The sequence below is a fragment of the Petaurus breviceps genome, unplaced genomic scaffold, assembly GCF_028583685.1.
Source record: "Petaurus breviceps papuanus isolate PSGF00001 unplaced genomic scaffold, PetGlider_PUasm1.0 90779, whole genome shotgun sequence".
Lineage (NCBI taxonomy): Eukaryota > Metazoa > Chordata > Mammalia > Diprotodontia > Petauridae > Petaurus > Petaurus breviceps.
Window position 1 is genome coordinate 6,010,187 of NW_027187344.1, and position 20,103 is coordinate 6,030,289.

A 20,103-nucleotide genomic window follows, 5' to 3' on the forward strand; every position below is an offset into this window, starting at 1 on the left:
ACAGTTAGATGTATAATGAACCAAGAAAAGAAACTAAAAAGGAGTAGTCAAAAAGGTAAAAAGAGAACCACAGGAGCACTGTCATGACAACCCAGAGAGGAAAGTATTTAGGAATAGAGGGGGGTCAATGGTGTCAGATACTACAGAGAAGACCAGAGGATTGAGAAAGGACCATCAGATTTGATTTATTAAGAGATTATTGGTAACTGAAGAGAGCACTGAAGATCAAGAATGAGACTAAGAGACTAGAAAGGTAGTGATACCCTTTGGGAAAATAGGGAAGTTCAGAAGAGGTATAAGCTTTTGGTGACAAATAATGTGATCCCAAGCCACCTCTGCTTGCATTCATCCTGTGCTACTCATACTTTCTCAGTGAATAGAGTAGAAGGGGAAAGGGAATACTTACTCACCTGCCTTCGCCCCAGAGCATAAAGCCTACTGTAGTAGACCAACTATTTAATCTTCCTTCTTCAGACTTCGCCCCCTTGCCTCTGCTGTGTCATTCCTCCCTCCCTGCAGGTCTCTTCTTCCATTGGTAACTTCTTCGAGCCTCCATTCTGAAGAAGGGGCCAGACCAGCCATGCTTTACTCTTTGCCCTTTGCACCAGGCTTTAGCAGCCTTCTCCCTCTGGCCCTATAGCCCCTTCTCTCATTGATGGGTTCTTCCCAGAACCTCCATTTGGGAGAAGAACCCTGACTGGCCGTCTCTCGTTGTCTGAATTTCACCACCATGTGCCCAAAGGTACCTCCTCTTCCCCTGTGATGGGGAGGCCTTTCCACTTCAGACTGTAAGCTTCTTAAGGACCAGGACTGTTTTGTTGGTTTTGTTGTTGTTGTTTTGCTTTTAGTTGTGTCCCTGGTATTTACTTAAGTGCCTGGCGAATAGTAAGTACTTACTATATACTTGTTGACTGACTAGGAGAGAATATCATCATCATATTAGGCATTTATATAACATTTTAAAGATTTTCAAAGTGCTTTACAAATGACATTTTATTTGACCCACAAAACAACCCTGCTATTACTACCCCCATTTTATAGAAGAGGAAATGGAGACAGACAGAAGTTAAGTGACTAGCAGCTGGTTAATGTCTGAGACTGGATTTGAACTCCAGACTTTTTTTTTTTTTAGCAATCAGGGTTAAATCACTTGCTCAAGGTTACACGGCCAGTTATTTCTGGGTGTGGTGCTGAGTGTCTGAGCCCGGGATTCGATCTCCAGGTCATCCCGACACTGGAGCCGGTGCTCTTACTCTCTGTGCTACCTAGCCACCCCAAATATTTTTTTTTTAAAGCAATCGGGGTTAAGTAACTTGCTCAAGATTACATGGCCAGTTATTTCTGGGTGTGGTGCTAAGTATCTGAGCCCAGATTTGAACCCAGGTCATCCCAACACTGGAGCCAGTGCTCTTACTTGCTGAGCCACCTGGCTGCCCCTAAACTCCAGACTTTCTGACTCCAAGTCCAGTGCTATCCACTGCACCATTTAGCTACCATATAGTTTTCCTCACTAAAATGTGTTAGTCCTATAACATTCTTCTCCCTTATCATAATACATTTCCTCAGTTAGGTCTCTAGGACTCAGGACATTATTGTTCATCACCCTGTGGACCAGGATATATATATATATATATGGGTGTATAAACAATTTTATTTTAGCTAGGACATGTTGTTTTATATTTTTTTGAGTCATTTTCTCACTTGTACCAAAATAGTTAAATGTCTTCTGTTCAGTAAACCTTTTTGGAGGACCCAACTTTTCATTAGAACAAGGATATAAGTGTTCCACTTGAGCTAGTATTAAGGGTTGTTTGGTATTGTCTGGGAAACTTCATCAGATCCTTCAGGGGAGTAGAAAACATGATCTTTACTAACAAACCCCAAGATTCAGATGCCTTTATCATAAGCCTGGTTACTTGTATATGTACTTATACTTTCTCTCTGAGAAGGCATGACTTTTTTTTTTTTTTTTGCCTTTTGGAGAGCAGTTGGGGTTAAATACTTGCCCAAGGTTATTATACATCTAGTTTTTTTGTGTGGGTGTTGTGTCTGAGGCCTGAACCGAACTCGGGTCCTCCTGACTCCGGGGCTGGCGCTTTACTCACTGCGCTACCTAGCTGCCCCAAAGGCATGACTTTCAACAGATTCATTCAGATGCATGCAATGAGTCTATTTTGTCACTGGTTTGCAACTTCATTTTGACCTCAGTTTTACAGCTGAGTGAGGACAAAACAAAAATTTGCCAGTCTCTTGATAGACAACAAGTATAATAGAACTATATAATGATATATATATATGTGTGTGTGTGTGTATATCTATTTATATACATATAGATATACATACACACATTTCTTCTGTCTCACGATATTGTTAAATTATTTCTACTTTTCTTTTTCTTCTTTATACCCTTACATTCATCACTATGTCTTCTGTATTTCCAGTTCCAAGGCTTCCCAAGCTTTTTCTTTTCCCAAGCTTTCTTAAGGAAAACAAGTGAAAAGCTTAAAATATTTCTTCCCTAAATCCATAAACAATCTCAAGTCAGACAAGTCGCAATTGATTTAATTGATTATTAGGAAGACATTATTAAAAGAGCACTTGTGACTCATGTTCAATTTAGCAAACATTTTTTACAGTACTTACTATACTCTTTGCAATGCACTGTGTTAAATAATGGGGATGGAAATTCAAAAACAAAATAGTCCCTGCCTTCAGGGAGCTACCTTGTCCTCTCCTGGCCTTCCTTTTAACTCCTACCATTCTAGAATACTAGAAGATCTTGTGTTATAGAGCCAAAGTCTTAAATATAGGCAGAACCTCTCCTCATATTATCTATAACCCTTCCTGAATAAACAATTTTATTTAGACTAGGACATGTTGTTTTATATTTTTTTGAGTCATATTCTCTCACTTGTACCCAAATAGTTGAATGACTTCTCTCTTCAGTAGACCTTTTCTGAGGATCCAAATTTTCATTAGAACAAAGTTTCTTTTTCTAACCATGTGAAAGACATCAGGCTCTAAATGACTGCTGAGGTGAATAAAAAATGAAAAATTTAAAAATGGTATTATTTTAGTTTTAAAAACAAATGTTAAAAATTGTTTTTACATGCAACTGTGAAATAAGATATACAGGCAATGGGGTATAGAAATCCATCTTGCCCTACAAGAATGTAAAGGGGAGAAATGGGGGGGAACATAAGAGAGAGCAAAATTGGGGGAAGGGGTATTCAGTATGCTTGCCATCTTGGGGTGGGAGGGTAGTGGAGAGATGGTGAGAAAATTTATATCTCAAAATCTTGTGGAAATGAATGTTGAAAACAAAAAAATTAATTAATTAAAGTGTGGTATTACTTTCCATTATTTTTTGAAGACCAAAATGACCAAATGAAATTTTGCCCATCATTTTTTCTGTATTATAAAAAGATTTTGTCACTCAAAGGAGTTGCTATAACTATTCTTTAATTTTCTAGTAACTATTCTGTTGCTAGATAATTCTGATTCTGGTTATTGAACTTATGTTTAATATTTAATTTCTCCAGTACAGATTGATTTTCATTGTCTTTGATTATATCGTATTCTGTAATAGTGTTGTCTCACTCATTTAGAAATTGTTGAGACTTTAATGTCTACATTCAAAGCTTTCAGTATAATTATATGATCCACAACTAGTTTAGCATTTATGGATATTGTATTATGCTTGAATCATGTAACAAGTCCTGCCCTGGACAGGTGTTGGCAGCAGGAAACCTTCAAAGGGGAAGGACCTTGGCTTTTATTTTGCATAATGTTAGCTAACTCATAGTAAATCAGATGACTGATGTTAATACTCAGCAATTGTAACTTTTATCAGGTAACTTTTAAATTTATGGAGATTTTCGATACCAGAATATGGAACTATATTAGTTATATAAACTGTACTTAATTGGCAGCTATTGAATATCAGTGATTTTTCTATGTCATTTTTTCCTCATATAGCTCATATGTTAATATCCAAGAAATAAAACTAGTAATGGAATTAATTAAGCTGATCAAAGACAGAAGAAAGGATTTTACTATACGTAACATCGGTATAATCACACATTACAAAGCACAAAAGATGATGATTCAACAGGAATTGGACAAAGAATTTGAAAGAAACAGGTAAAGGGGACTTAAGGAAGCAGCAAATATATATATATATATATATATATATATATATATGTATTTTTTAGGAAAATGGCAAAAGGGGCAGCTAGGTGGTGAAGTGAATAGAGCTGGTCTGGAGGACCTGAGTTCAACTCCAGCCTCTGACTCTTAACATTAGCTGTGTGACCCTGGGCAAGTCACTTAACCCCAATTGCCCTGTCTTCCCCATCCAAAAAAAAAAAAGAGAGAAAAATGGCAAAAGAGAAGACTAAAGGGGAGACAAGGCAGAAAAAGTATGGCGTCTCAAGAAGGGTAGGATAACAGGGGAGTTAAGCAGAGGGTTGGGTTGTTGGGCTTTTTTTAGGATTTTAGAGAGCTTTGTGTAGGCACACGGGGAGTATAAAGGATAATTTTTTTTTTCTTTTTGGAGGGGGGAAGGTAGGGCAATTGAGGTTAAGTGACTTGCCAAAGGTCACACGGATAGTTTTTGTGTTAAGTGTCTGAAGTCAAATTTGAACTCAGGTCCTTCTGACTCCAGGGCCGATGCTCTATTCACTGTGCCACCTAGCTGCCCCAATATAGAGGATAATTGATAGAATGGAGTCCCATATGTAGTAAACAGTCTTGGTTGTAGGCAGTAGGATTAACTTTGGTCAGGGAGACAAAGAACACTTTAGAGGCAAGAATGGAGGAAGAGAGTTGGTAAAGTTCAGAGAAAATTGTAGGTAAAGAGAGAGCTTGAAGGGGGGATTCATGTTACATTTTTAAAATAATTCATAGGTGAAGTCATCTGCTAAAACTCAGGGGGTCTGAATTGGGTTTATGGACTTGAGGATAGTGTAAAAAGTTTTAGAATGGGGCGGCTAGGTGGCGCAGTAAGTAAAGCACTGGCCCTGGGGTCAGGAGGACCCGAGTTCGGTTCTGGCCTCAGACACTTAAAAAACCCACACAAAAAACTAGCCGTGTAACCTTGGGCAAGTTACTTAGCCCCAATTGCCCTCCAAAAGGCAAAAAAAAAGTTTTGGAATAGTAGTTGTGGAGAATGCAATAGTAATCTAGGAAAAAATGAAGAATTTTGCCCCATTCTCCCCACCCCTGAAGCCCTGACTTGTTATTTAGGGACTTGTTTAATTCTCTTTAAACATAGCAAAATTGAGTAAAAGCTACATCTGAATTGAATTTTAGGACTAATTCAACATTAGTCTTTGCTAGCAAATTTATATAATGCTCAGTGTCCTAAACTCTGTTTATGGGGGTGAGACTCTTCTCCATCTATGTCCTTTTTGACTTATATATTTAGTGCTTTGAGCTTCAGCTTCTTTGTGAATAAAAACAAGATTCTGTTTTATTACCACTTTCTATCTCGACAGGGGATATTTCATTTGAGGATGAAATATTAAGATTGTGTAGCTCACTTTTCAGCTACTCAAAGATACTGTTTATATAAACAATGCATATTTAATTATAAAATACTTCAATTTACAAGGCATTTTTAATACTTTACAATTTGTAAAATGTATTCACATGTGTTGGAAGGCATTTATACAATAGTGGTTAGAGGACTGGCTTTTAGAATCAGAAAAGGCTAAAGTGTATGCTAAAGATGAATTGCCCCTCTCTGTCTGTAGAAGAGAGTTTCCATACTGGGAATTCTTTATACCAGGGGTCAGCTTTTTCTGTAAATTTTAAGGTTTTGTAGTGCAGAAGGAAAAACTGAAGATCTTATGTAGATAGTATACTAATATAATAAGACAGAAAACAAATTTCCACCAATTTTTATTGACAAAATTAAAAATAATATAATAATTATATAATAATTTTTTTTGGAATACACTTCTAAGGAGAAGAATGGAATTATTGGGGGGGGAATATTCTGTCTAATTGAAGTTCAAAGTTAATGTTCCCTGTCATCAAAATTTTTGCAAAATGTTCTACTAATGCTAATCTGTAATATGATTTTATATATTTATTCTTTGAAAATACCTTATCATTCAGATAGGTATTGCCAAATACTGATATTAGTCCATGAGCACATGATTTTTATTGAACTGAAAGGCCAGTAGTCTTAAACAGATTATTTTCTCTGGGCACATTTTTTTGGCTCTGCAATCAAATCCAATTTAATTAACTCACCATTGGTGAATGGCTTTCCTTACTTCCTTAATAAGTAATCAACTTGGAGTATACTTTGGTTGCAGCTTCATTTTCCTATTCAGTTTTTGTCAAGAAATTTTGCTGATGAGATATTCTGTTTTAAATTTTCTAGTCTTTCTGATCATTGCTTTCCTCTGAGTTGGGAATATTGTGATAAGTACTTAATCTGGTAATGTTGACTTCTCTTTAGCAAAGCTATGGTATTACTGTATAATAAACACAATGCTTTGTTTTTTGATTCTGTAACAAAATAATTTACACCCCACTGTACCTTAAAAGCGTGACGTTCCAAGTCCACTTTTCTCTTCTTGTTTTGATATGATGAGCATACACTGGAAAAAAAAATGTCAGCAATATGTGGGGCACTCTGCTCTAGAGTTATAACTGCCTCACTATGATATATAGTGTATTGAGCAGCTGTTTGAAATGCTGAGAGCTCTGTATATACCGTGTTTCCCCGATAATAAGACACTGTCTTATTAATTTTTTGGACAGAAAAACACCAGAGGGCTTATTTTCAGGGGAGGGCTTATTTTAATGAACATTGACAGCAATTTTAATAAACAGGTAAATGTGAACAAAAAAATGTACCTTTATTCAATAAGCAAATCACTGGGGAAGAACAGGATGACGCGCTCACTGCTGCAGCTCTGATTGGATACAGCTCGGAGCGCGGCGTGCGTTTCGGGGGGGGGGAACGGTGCATACAGAGGGTACCGTAATGTAGCGTGTAGTGCAGGGGATCACCTTCACTACAGTAGCAATCTCAATAGGGCTTATTTTCGGGGGAGGGCTTATTTTAGAGGAACATTACACAATAAGGGGAGGGCTTATTTTCGGGATAGGTCTTATTATTGGGGAAACACGGTATGTTCTATTCAATTCATTGTAGTGCAAAAGCAACCAATATGTAAATCAATGAGCAGGCAGCAATTTGCCAGTCCCTACAGAAGGAAGTCAGAGATCAAAACAAAAATACAAAATGTATGTATTCATTTGAGCTTCACAGCAGGCCTCAGGGTAGGTAGAGCAGGTCCTGTTGTTCCTATCTTACATATGAGGGAAATGAGAACTTAAGAGAGGTTAAAGTGAAAACAGAACATGCCGGTTGGGACCGGTGGGAATGTAAAAGTAAAAGAGAGGTTAAGTGATTCATATAGACTTAACAGAGCTAGGACTAGAACCCCAGACCCCTAACTTATTTGTTGAGTGCCTTTCCATTGTATACACACTTCTACATAATACAATTTTTTTTCTTCTTAAATAGACCAGGGGAAGTTGACACTGTGGATGCATTCCAGGGTCGTCAGAAGGATTGTGTTATTGTTACGTGTGTCAGAGCAAATGCTTCTTCACAAGGATCAATTGGGTATGTCTTCCTTTTCTCTTTTTACGTGTTTTGAAGATCAGTCTTATTTCTGGGCATTAGGCTATCTTTTTTTTTTTTTTTTTTCCTTAGCAATTGGGGTTAAGTAACTTGCTCAAGGTTACACGGCCAGTTATTTCTGGTTATGGTGCTAAGTGTCTGAGCCCAGATTCGATCCCCGGGTCATCCCGACACTGGAGCCAGTGCTCTTACTCACTGAGCCACCTGGCCGCCCCTAGCATTAGGCTGTCTTATAAAAGGTATCTGTCATTGTATTTTTTTTTAAAAACCTTTTCAGTACTAAAAGTATTATTGTTTGCTTTTACCACTCTCAGGGAAGCTTGTTATGAAAAATAAAATTTTGTTTCTCTTAGAAGTGGAATGGATCCACTGATACTTTTTTCAATATCTTTTATATCGACTTCATTTTGCAATATGGATAAAACAGAGTAGATTAAGTATATTTGCAACAGGATTTGCTGTTTTTGAGGTATATGGTAGTTTATTAGCATGTAGGATTTTTCTCTTCATTTCTAGTTGCCACATCTAGTCAGTCAAGTGTGATGTCTGACTATCTACTGTTAGTCCGAGCTATTACTAAGGACATGTCAGTGCTTACTGACATGAGTAGGTGGTATTACTCAGTCATCATGAAAGTACTTTGATCTGGGGTGGTGATGGGAAATGTGGATTTCCACTGCCTCCTGTTTTACTTTTTTTAGGATTAATAAAAGATGATAGGATACCAATTTCCAGAACACTTGTGTGCTATCTCAGCAGCTCTCAAATTATCATTAAAGGGAGAAAAGATGTTTAAATATACCAAATTTAAAAGTCATGTATATGAATTATGTCTCAAGTAGTATGTCTAAGACTCAGAATCTTCACTGGTGAAATGTAGTCTTCGGTCTCCTGATTATCTTAGACTTAAGATTGAAAAAGTAATCAGTGAGTCACTTTCAGAGTTGGCAAGCAGCAGTAAAAAAGAGGAAATCACTTTTCTCTAGATATCCCTTATGTGACAGAGCAAGTATAAAAGCAATTTGATCATTATAGCAAAGGAGCATCAAAAAAATGCTAACATGTAGCCTTGTGTCTTTGTTTAAACTAATAAGTTTTCTTCTTTAGAAAGAATATTTAACTTTGTGTCATTTATTAGGTTTCTGGCAAGTTTGCAAAGACTAAATGTAACCATTACTCGGGCCAAGTATAGTCTGTTTATCCTTGGACATTTGAAGACATTAATGGTAGGTGGTACATTGCTCATCTTTTTTTTTTCTTTCACATCTCTGCCACAATTCTTCTGTATCTTATCTTGGGGGTTTGCTCAGTAATAGGGCTGTTGCAAAGTTTTTTGCCTGTTAATTTTAATAAGCTGGCATTTCATTTGTTCCTGAAAAAAGTGGAATCCCATATTTTGGGTGTATAAGTAAAGGGTTCTTCTCTTCTTTGGAGTTCCTTACAGCTTCCCACAAAACTGCCCATTTTTTTCTCTCCTACCTGTCCCAACCTGCATGTTCTGTTTTCATTATTGATATTTCCAGCTCAGTCCAAGATATTGCAAAAGTTCGGTTTGGGGGAGAAAGGGAGGAGGTTAACTATGTCTTTGTTTTTCTCTTCCCCACTTCATTATTTTTTTATTTTATTTATTTATTACTTGATTATTTTTGAAGTCAGCCCTAGTGGCTGTCCATTAGTGATATTTTTTTTTAGTTTGAGGTGGCAGTGAACAAATAATAAACCTTCTTTTGACAGTTTTTTCTTTTCTAAATAATATGATGGCAGGGATATGCCTTCTGATAACCAGATCCTCTCATTTTCTTAAATAAGTAGTCTAATTGAATTTGCAAGAGAAATAGTAAAATCTTGGGCTCTAGGATTTTTTTTATTTCTACTAGAGGGCATCCAATGCTGTATTCATTCTTTAACTTAAAAAATTGTAGAGGGATAGGCTTTACAAGTGAAAGAGACTTTAAAGATCAACCCGTTCAGCACCCTCATCTTACAGAGGAGGAAACTGAGGCCTAGAGAGAGGAAGGGACTTGCCTCTGGGCACAGGGAGTAATAGAGTAAAAATGATTTGAACCAGGTCCTTTCATTACAAATGCTCTTGCCATTATGCTGCTTAACTAGATTACAACTTAAGAATTATGTTAAATTTTGGAAATTAATGCTAAGAATAGTGGGGAACAAAGCATGAAGCATACTTCCTAAATTGTAATCTGTCTTTTCAGTCTTTTTTACATTTAGATATTCCATTTCCCCATCAAGAAAATGATAGGAGCAGAAACTACATGGGGAAAACATGGTTAATAGCTTATTCACAGAATTGTTCTTGAGATTGTAGGATTGCATTACTTAACAAAACTTGGGTAAAAAGCAAAAAGGTTAGAGCTACATTTCTAACTGTGGGTCACATACAGTTTATGACCTTTCTACAGGATAAGAATCTGTGGGAACCTTTTCCCATTCCCCATAATGGGTAATACAGAAAAACTCACTCTATAAGCAAAGGCTAATAAACCTCATATGATATGTATGTACTCCACTCCATTGCTATATATGATATTCAGACAATACTGCTTCTTTCTTCTTTTAAGAATTCTTTTTTCTTTACCTCCTTTTCCCTTTCCTCTTGTCTCCCTAACATTTCTTTTTTTTTTTTGCTTTTTGGAGGGGGAAGGTAGGGCAATTGGGGTTAAATGACTTTCCCAAGGTTACACGGCGTGTGTGTGTGTGTGTGTGTGTGTGTGTGTGTGTGTGTGTGTGTGTTAAGTGTCTGAGGCCGGATTTGAACTCAGGTCCTCCTGACTCCAGGGCCGGTGCTCTATTCATTGCACCACCTAGCCACCCCAAGCTTGTCTTTTTCTCTTTTGAAAATTGCTTATTCATATCTTGACCATTTGTCTACTGGAGAATGACTTTATTATATATTTGTTATATATATAATACACATTCTAATTTATTCTAACATATGTATTAATGTATACTATATATACTAATTTTCTATATATTGTGGAGACCTTTATCAAAAAATTTTGCTGCAATGATTTTTGTCCTAGTTAACTGCTGATCTTTTAATTCTACCTGTATTGGGTTTTTTTTAAGCATGTTTCAGTTTTATGTCAGTCAGTAAATATTTATTGAATGCCCACTGTATTCCAGGCACTGTGCTAAGCACTGAGGATACAAAAGTAAAAGACAGTCCCTTCTCTCAAGAATCTTATAACTGTAGAAACAAGCTATATAAAGGATAAATTTTAAATAATTAACAGAGGGAAGGCACTAGAATTAAGAGATATCAAGAGAGACTTCCTGTAGAAGGTGGGGTTTTAGCTAGGACTTGAAGGAAGCCCAGGAGGGGGAGCATTCTAGGCCTGAGAGATAGCCAGTGAAAATGCCCTAAATCAAGAGGTACAGTTTCTTGTTCAAAGAGACCAATATAGCTGGATCAGAGTGTGTATGGTGGGAGGAGGGGTGGATGGAGAAGGGAAGAGGTGGTGAAGTACAAGACTAGAAGGGTGAAGGGGGAACAGGTTGTAGAGAGTTTTGAATGCAAAACAGAGAATTTTATTATTTGATCCTGAAGGTGATAAGGAACCACTAGAGTTTGTTGAGTAGGGAAATGACATGTCAGACCTGTACTTTAGGAAGATCACGTTGATAAAGTTGCCCATTTTATCTTTTATCTTTTGTTTAAGGACTCTCCTCCTAGACATAATTATGAAAGGTATCTCCTTCCCATCTCCTTGAATTTGTTTATAAGACATTTTATATTTAGGCCCTATATTCATTTAGAGGTTATTGTAGTATATGGTATGAGAAGTTGGTCTAAATTTAATTTCTGCCAAATAGTTTTCCAGTTTTCCCAGTAGTTTTTGTCAATAGTAGTCCTTACTCCTTCCAATATTTGATGTTCTTGGGTCTATTAAAGACTGTGCGTTTGATTGCTTCTGGGTCTTGTTATTTAGATGTGTTCCATTGATCAGTGTTTTGGTTTTTTTAACCAGTACTAAATAATTTTGATGTTTATTGCTTTGTAAACAGTTTGAAATTAGATACTAAACTGGCCCCCGATGACTTCTAGATTCCTTGCTATCCTGTGACTTTATAGCATGCATCTAAGAATCAGCTGAGACATAGCCTTATTTCTAGGTGATAATAATGCAAGGGTTATTTTATGGTATTTACTCTTTCATCTTTGCCTCTATAACTGTCATAGAAATATATTTAGATGTGTTAAGAAATGAAAGCTGTAATCATACACACAGACCATGTTTGGGTGTTCTTATTTTATAATCATTTTTATTCTTTTGTTTCAAGGAAAACCAACATTGGAATCAGCTGATTCAAGATGCTCAGAAACGAGGTGCCATTATTAGGACCTGTGACAGGAATTATAAGCATGATGCAGTGAAAATTTTGAAACTCAAATCTATGCCACAGCGAAATCTATCATACCCTCCCACTGTAGTGCCAGAAATCATTAGATCTCAGAATAGCTTACCCAACAATAAGCCAAAAGAAGTGATGAACAAACCTGACAGTGGTATTTCTAAGACCACTTCTGTTGCTTCTCCATGGCGCAGCAGCACTTCCTTACTACCTGCTGACATTCAACCCTCTGACTTCAGGGAAGCTACAGTTGTTACAAAAGCTACTGAGGTACCTGTTAACCGGGACCCAAGACTAGCTAAGAGAAATGAGCGTGATGCCACAGAGAAGTTCTCAGGTGATACACAACCATCCAGTACACAGCATCCAAGATCAACCCCACCCACATATGAACCTGGCCTTCCTTTAATTCACCAGGACCCCGGTAATATCATCCAGAGCCTTTTTTCAAAAGTAGCAGTCTCCAACAATGACAACCTGACCACACAACTTGAAGCTCCCTCTTCGAGTACCTCCATGCACACAAACAAAAGAAAACCCAGTGGAGAAGAAGGATCTGACTACAGAAGAGAAATAACATCTTCTAGAGAAGGGCAACAAGAAAAGCATGAATATAGGAAAGACTATCATTTAGACAGGGACTATTGCTTGGACAGGAGGAGAAAAGAAAACCAGGACAGTCCTTCAAAAAGAAGAAAACTTTCATAGCTAAGGTCTTGAGTCTCAGTGACAGGCAACATTTACCAAAAAGAATATTTATTATAAGAAATGCAGCTTTGGGTGCTCAGTTAATAAGAATAGAGATGTTAATTTTATTTTTAAATTTGGGGCCATTCATTTCCCCTAGAACATGGAAGATTGTATACTCTCATTTAAACTTATTTTCTATTGGTAATCTTTACAAATGAGTATGTTTTTCTGTCTTGGATTTCAGAGGACCTTTGTGCTTCGATGATAGTGTCCTTAGAGCCAGATAAATGAAATGTTGTTCTGTTGTTCTTTTTTAGAAAAGGAAATCATACTTGGACAAATATTGTAAATGTAGAGATGTACATTTGTATAGCAAACAACAAAACCTTTTTAAGATTTAATCTAGTTGATTTTTTTGCCTTTTCTTTCTTCCTGGCCCAAAATGTTTGATCACTTTTCAGCAGAGCAAACTCATTTTTAAAAGTGGGGTTCAAGGGGAGGGGCACCTCTAGTGCTGTTGTAAGCCTGATTTGTTTCACAACATAAGTTGTTTGGAAAAAGCTGAGTTGGTGATAGTGGGTCAGATGTCTCTAGTTCTATTTTAAAAGCTTTCTGGACTCATGGGGAAGCTTTGGGGAAAGCATTTGGTTTAGATGGAATTCTGCTTATGTTGTACATTTTTAAACAAGGCTCTTTTGCACAAGATGTTTGATTTCTGCAAGGGCTCATCCACCTGTTTTTACTAAACCCATGACCACCCCAAATTCTCTCTCCTTCTTGGCAGTATTACACAACTATCCTAGAAGTAGTGAGATAGTGTAGATCAAAGGTTATGCTTTAAACAGGGAATAAATGGTGGAAGTGGATGATCTCAAAACATCGTTAAAAACCACAAAGGAAATAAAAAGAAACTGAATACTTTCCTCCTTCTAAACGGGAATATTTTATAAGGTGATTGGGGTTTGAGAAAGCTGGCAAATTTCCCACATTTTTTCGAAACCATATAACTGATGAAAGTATACTGCTATTTTGGTATCTGTGATGGTATGGAAAGTAATAGCAAAGGTTCAAAATGGATTTCTTTTATTTAAGTTGGTTTTTAATTTTGTACTCCCCCTAGTTTCATTTTCCTTCCTTTCTACTATGGAAATTTATTCTATACAGAGGCCTACTTAGCATGAGTTATCAGATTTGCTTGAGGAAAAAAACCCACATTATTTTTATCAAAACTATAAAGAGGCAGCTTTGTGGGGGAAAGCCTTGGTGCTAGGAATGATTCTTTTAAGAAAGTTAAGAAAGAGGTACCTAATTTAGGCAACAACTTCATGTGTATATACATACATACATATGTTTATACATATACACATATATACACATACATGCTTTAAGGTACAATAATAAGTAAATTACATCATTAACCAAAAAATGGGAAAATTTTTTGAAGTTTTTCTTCACAAAAGTATTTCTAAAACTAGAGGGGTATTGAGAGAGTGTAGAAAAGAGAGCAATTTTTCATATTGCATTTGAAATTTTGCATTGCCTCCTGCACTTCAAGCAGAAAGGATGAGTTTTGTATTTGGGCTTCTTGAAAAGATCTTCCTGTGCAGAATGTTTGCAGTCATCTCATGGGCCACATTTAGCTCCTAAGCCGCCCTGTTGCATTTCTCCAAATTGACAGTGCAATTTCTCATGACATTGCATGCATCTTTCATGTTGGTTTCCAAACATCTAAGTAAGTTGTGGAATGAAAGTACACCTCTAAGAGTAGCGGCTTCTTTGATCTCATGGTGCCTAGACATCAGAATGTGTCTCCTCTGCCTATGGGCCAAAGGAAAAATGGCAGTAAGAGTCAGGTGGGAGGGGTGGGGGCCTTTCATTAAGTATGCCCACTGTGTATATTTCACAAGATCAGATACCAGCTTTTGTCAGGGAATCATCCTTTTATAAATTGGCAAGTCCCACCATGTCTTTTTTTTTTTTTTTTTGGTAAATGTGAGTTAATGCTTTCAGTTTGGGCTTTTTGTTGCCAGTGAACTTGACTAAGAAAGAATGAAGAGAGAAAGTATGAATGATAGAATTCTAAGACTTCAAATGAAATAGTACATCATCTTTGTTTTGGGCTTGGTTAGTCCTCCTCAGCTCTTGTTATGTTTCCATGTGGATTGTGAAAGAACTCTTCTGCCAAATTTAGGATTTGTTGCCATGTTAAATTACTCAACAAATAGGTGTTTTCAGTTAAGTCTGTGCACTATACTGAAATCATGTTCCTTTGTTTTCCAGTTAATAAATACCAGTGCCTCCTTCCTGGATACTAATGATATAAATACTACAGAAATAATAAAAGATATAAGGGAGGATTCTGTGGGATTAAAGGGAGTGTATTAGGAAAAGACTATGGTGTTAAAAGGTATCCAAAAAATGAAAAGTAAATAAAAAAATAACGACATTTTGCCTATAGGATAAATGGCCTCTATACGTTGATCCAGTTTACTTATTCAAGTAGACTTTAGGTACCATGTTGTAAAGCTTAAATCTGTTCTAACTGTTCCCTCATTATGTTGCTACCAGTAGGAGAACTGAAGATAATGAGCAGCTTGTGCATAATCCTTCTAATGAATGAAATTGTATACCAAAGCAGATTCTTTTAGCAGAATGGCAATGTATCAGATAAGTGAATTAGAATTTTCATTTGACTTTATGTTCAGCAAAATTATTTTAAGCTACTTTCGTTTTGGGATTAACAGACATTCTGGACGTGGCAAGCAATGAATTTTGTTGAATAATAGTTGGTGAGTTTATGTTAAAGTGGAGAAGTAAACTTTTCTTTCTCTTTGCCTTGACATTTAACCAGAATGTCCAGCCTCTTGTAAGTATGATTTTTGTATTTTTGACATGCTTTATATTTTTTTTTTTTACTTTTGACTTATTAAGAACACATAGTATGTCAGAATTGGAAGGAAGTTTAGGCGTTATTTGGTTCAACCCTCTCATTTTACAGAGGATAAAATTTAAGTTGAGAAAGGTTAAATTGCCCAAGGACATGAAACAGAACCAGCACTTGAATCCAGATCTCTTAGCTCCAAATCTATTGCTCCTTCTATTCTACCTCATAATCATCCTTTTTATAGATAAGAACAAAGAAGCTCAGAGATGGTCTGGGGAAGTTAATTTCTTTTCACATGCTATTAGAAATTAACTCCCTGAACACTTTTTTCCCCCCTTTGGCTGGTGGCGGGGCATGGAGAGGGTAGAGATGGCACTATAAGAACCCATGAGCAGTCCTTTCAGTTACCTGCATCTTCATTATATTTTCTGGTTTCATTTATAGGGAGAATGTCAATATTGATGTAGTTCAATTCCTTCAGTAGTTTTACTGTTCATTGGTTGGACAGGAAACACATTTAGGGCACAACAACTTAAATTGCTATTAATATAGTCCAAAATTATTGGATCATTGAGACCTTTTAGCCCCTTTCTACCACTTTACAATAGATACAGAAGAAGTGTGGTGATTCCTAGGGCTCAAAACCATTTTGTATTTTTCTTTGTTTCCTGTGTTGCCATAGTCAATGAAACCAACTAGTAATCAGTCTACTTGTGATAAGGCTGTATTTATTTAGCTAGACTGGACAACATATATTGGTAGCACTGTATTCAAAGCTTTTTTACCTTGATAGTACCTCCTAGTGGTATAGTCTTTGAGAACTCAGGGTACCCTCACCTCCACTCTACTGTGAGGCTTTGGAGTTGGATTTCTGAGGATTTAGTTTCAGTGGGTGCTCAAAGGCAATGAGAAACATTTCATGGGATATATGATTGATTATCTTGCCTTGTAGTGCTCATAATAAATATACAAAAAAGATAGCCATAAAGACCATTGTAGCTTATATATTGTTTTATGTACATCATGATGATGTTGAGAAAATCTATAAAAAATTCAACAATATTCTCCAAATTAAGTCAACACTTTGAGTACTTTGACAATTTCAATGGAAAGGTAAGCATGGAGTGAATGGTCAAAAAAATATACATTAGAAATAATGGTTCCATGTTAGGAAATGTGAGTCCAAAGGTGATATAGAAACCTCAAGCCTATCTATCACAAATGGCTTAAGAAGAAAATTTGGAGATAGTAGACATGGTGAACACACTTGACATTACAGAAAGATAATTTGATCTAATAGATGAGAGTCAAAGTAGCATAGCAAAGACAGCTGGCCTCAAAACCAGGACATGGTCTCTGACAATACTGACTTGGGTGATTGGGTAAATCATTTAACCACTTGGTGCTCTAGGAAGATATCAGACTAATTTGCAAAGAAGATGCTAAATTTTATTGGTAAAGGAAATTTCCTAAAATAATAAGATTAACAGGTCCAGTCCCTGGATCCTATCCTTTTTGACAGGAAATGATTGGTTACTAATATAGGAATCGGTTACCCAGTCAACTTTTTCTGTGCAGAGACCATTGACTTGTTATCCAGTAAAGGTCAAAATGGACCAAATTAGAAGAAAGGATAAAGATGAGAAGAAAATACGTGCCATTACAACGTTCTCAATTTGGCTTATTCAAAAAAGCACTTGACTGGTAAAAATGGAAACTGGGTAATGGAAAAGACACTAACGTGGGCTGTGACCATTATCTGTATGTATTTAACCAATACAGATGAACTGCCACAACCATGAGGCTAAAAAAGCACAGACAACGCCATGGTTAGCAAACACTCTCCTTGCTGAGCAGCGTCAATATAAGAATGTAAACTTATTTTGCATGATCTTGAGGAGAAGGGGAACATTATGAATGGTATGAACTCAGCAGTAGAGGGAAAAAACCCATTTGAGGAAAACTGTGTGAGACCAAATTAAGCTAACATAGCTGTGTGTGTTCTTATTGTTTCTCCTGGTAGAATGTAAGCTCCTTCTGGGCAAGGAGAGTTTAACTGTTGCCTCCCCTACACCTACTTGGCACATAGTAGTAGGTGCTTAATACTTGCTGATTGATTTGATTGATGATCCTCAGGTTCTAACAGTAGCAATTACATGTACAGTATAGATATGCTTATCAAAAGTGTTTGCCCTTGGATTTCCAGGGCAGAGTTCAAACATGAAAGGGTTCCTTATAAATAATAGAGTCCTCCAGATATTCTTTTTTTTTTTTTTTGCCTTTTGGAGGGCAGTTGGGGTTAAGTAATTTGTCCAAGGTTACACAGCTAGTTGTGTGTGTGTGTGTGTGTGTGGTGTCTGAGCCGGATCCGAACCCAGGTCCTCCTGACTCCAGGGCCAGTGCTTTATTCACTGTGCCACCTAGCCTCCCCTCAGATATTCTTATAAATGCAATTGTGCTGATTATATTAAATCGTGGAACAGTTCAGAGCTTCATGAGATCCACCACTACCTAAAAGTATTCAGCCTAACAATACATTCAGGAGAAATCAAGAGAATGAAACCACCTAGCTAATTCCACACTATGTTGCTTATAATCTAACTATCCTCTTCATCTCTTTTCCACTGGAACTTTGCTTGGATTCTGCCTTTGATGATAGCTTTTCTGAGAGGGGAGCTTTTGATTGATCTAGGTGTTTAGCTCCACCATGAGGCCACATGACAGCGGTCTCCATTGCTCCTGCTGGCCTCCCAGGCTGCTGTCTGATTGATAGGTGGGGGAGCTGTGGGACTGGAAGGGAAGTGGCAGGGGGTGCTCACTGCCTGCCTTTTGCACCACTGGGGCCTTGCTCTAGGGCTAACTCCTATACCAGACAACTCTCAGAGGCCAAGATTTCTTCCATCTCCTGCCCCCTAGAGCCTTCTCTGGAACAACCAACTGCACCTTGTTTGGGAGGCGTAGCTTCCTTGAGTCTCAGGACAGGCAGACTTAACGGTGAAGCTGAATCTCCAGGGAGGGCCTCAAATAATATATCTCTGTACCTCCCTCGGCAAACTTTTCTCCACCAGTGCTAATCTACCTGGATTCTGTTCAATAGTAAACACATTCCCCTTATACTTATTTTATCCCACTGCTTCTACATTCTCATCTGCCCCATTCTCCATCCTTGATTCCTTCAGTCTTACTCTTGCAGTGTCCTACTTTAGAGCCACTCAGCCTTCCATTGTGCCCTCTGGAATGCCTGCTCCATAATAAGTTTTCTTTCAGTTTAAGTCTTTTTTTTTTTAAGCCTTTCTCTTTCAATCTGATGGCTCACTGAGATACTACTTCCCTTGTCACCCCAGAAATAGTGGCTACATTTTTTTCATACGGTTTCTTACCTACTGTCTACTTCTCTTCTGCCTATAAATATGCTCATATCTCTTCCATCCTAAAAACAAATAAAAAACACCTCTGACTTGATCCTACCAACCCCACTAGCTGTAATCATGTATCTGTCCTATCCTACTCAGCTGAACTTGAGAAAATAATTTACATGCAATGCCCCCCACTTCCTCATAGCTAAACCTCTGAAATATGAATTCTGACTTCACTATTCAACTGAAGCTGTCGCTTCCAAATTTACTAATTACTTCTTGCAGACTTTTCTCCATTCTCATCCTTGGCTTACTCTAAATCATTTCACATTGTGGGCCACCTCTTGCTGCTTCTCTCAAGGCTTGTTGGATACTGCTCTCTCCTACCTAGTTTTATCTGTTTCTTTTCAGGATTCTTTCTCCATGTCATGCCCACTAACTGAGTGCCCTGACCCAGGCTCTTTGCAGGGCCTTTTTCCTCTGTACTCTCTCATTGGTGGTCTAAGCAACTCCCACGGGCTTGATGTGGATACAAAGGCGCCTTAAGGGTTGAGTTGCTCTTTCCTTGGTTTATTCTTTAACCTAAAGGCACCTTAAAGTCTTTTCCCCTTATCTTGAAATACCATAAAACTTCCCCCTTATCCTGGACCATAAAATTCCTTTTCTTTCCTCCCAACCCCCATCCTCGGTCATAAAATTTCCCCCGTCTCCCTTATCTTGTATCATCCAGCTTCCTCATCCTGTCCCTAAATCTCCCCATTAGAAACCCTAAAAATTACGTCATCATCCTACAGGCTATATAGCTTTCTGTCTGTGTCTGGTTCTTTTCCAGTATCAGGGCCTTTGTTTAGCTCCTGGCTAAATCTCAGACCCACTGCTTTTGCATGAATAAAGCTCCCCTTGTTTAGGAGAAAATCATCTAAGTTAATTCTTTCACATCTGAACCTGCTCTCCCAACTCTGACCTCAAAAGGTTCAGTTATCTCTATGTATGAGATTCCTAGGTCTATATATATGAAGGCCTAGTCTTTGTTCTGAGCTATGTAATTATATATCAACAAATGCCTCTTAGACGTCTGGTACTGGATGTTCTGTTGGCACCTCAGTATGTCCCTAACAAAAGTAATCTTT

The 20,103-nt window shown here is 37.4% G+C and overlaps 1 protein-coding gene across 4 annotated transcripts in view; it reads left to right on the forward strand.

Annotated features, from left to right (window-relative positions):
- Positions 1–15,037, forward strand: part of SETX (senataxin) — a 66,549-nt gene extending 51,512 nt beyond the window's left edge. For all 4 annotated transcript variants that reach the window (XM_069069298.1, XM_069069300.1, XM_069069299.1 and 1 more), the window contains 4 exons: positions 3,979–4,143; positions 7,550–7,651; positions 8,808–8,895; positions 11,972–15,037. In XM_069069298.1, the coding sequence (XP_068925399.1) occupies positions 3,979–4,143; positions 7,550–7,651; positions 8,808–8,895; positions 11,972–12,751 (1,135 nt within the window). In that variant the 3' untranslated portion in view covers positions 12,752–15,037. The remainder of the gene's footprint in view (positions 1–3,978; positions 4,144–7,549; positions 7,652–8,807; positions 8,896–11,971) is intronic.
- The last annotated feature ends 5,066 nt before the right edge of the window (positions 15,038–20,103 follow it).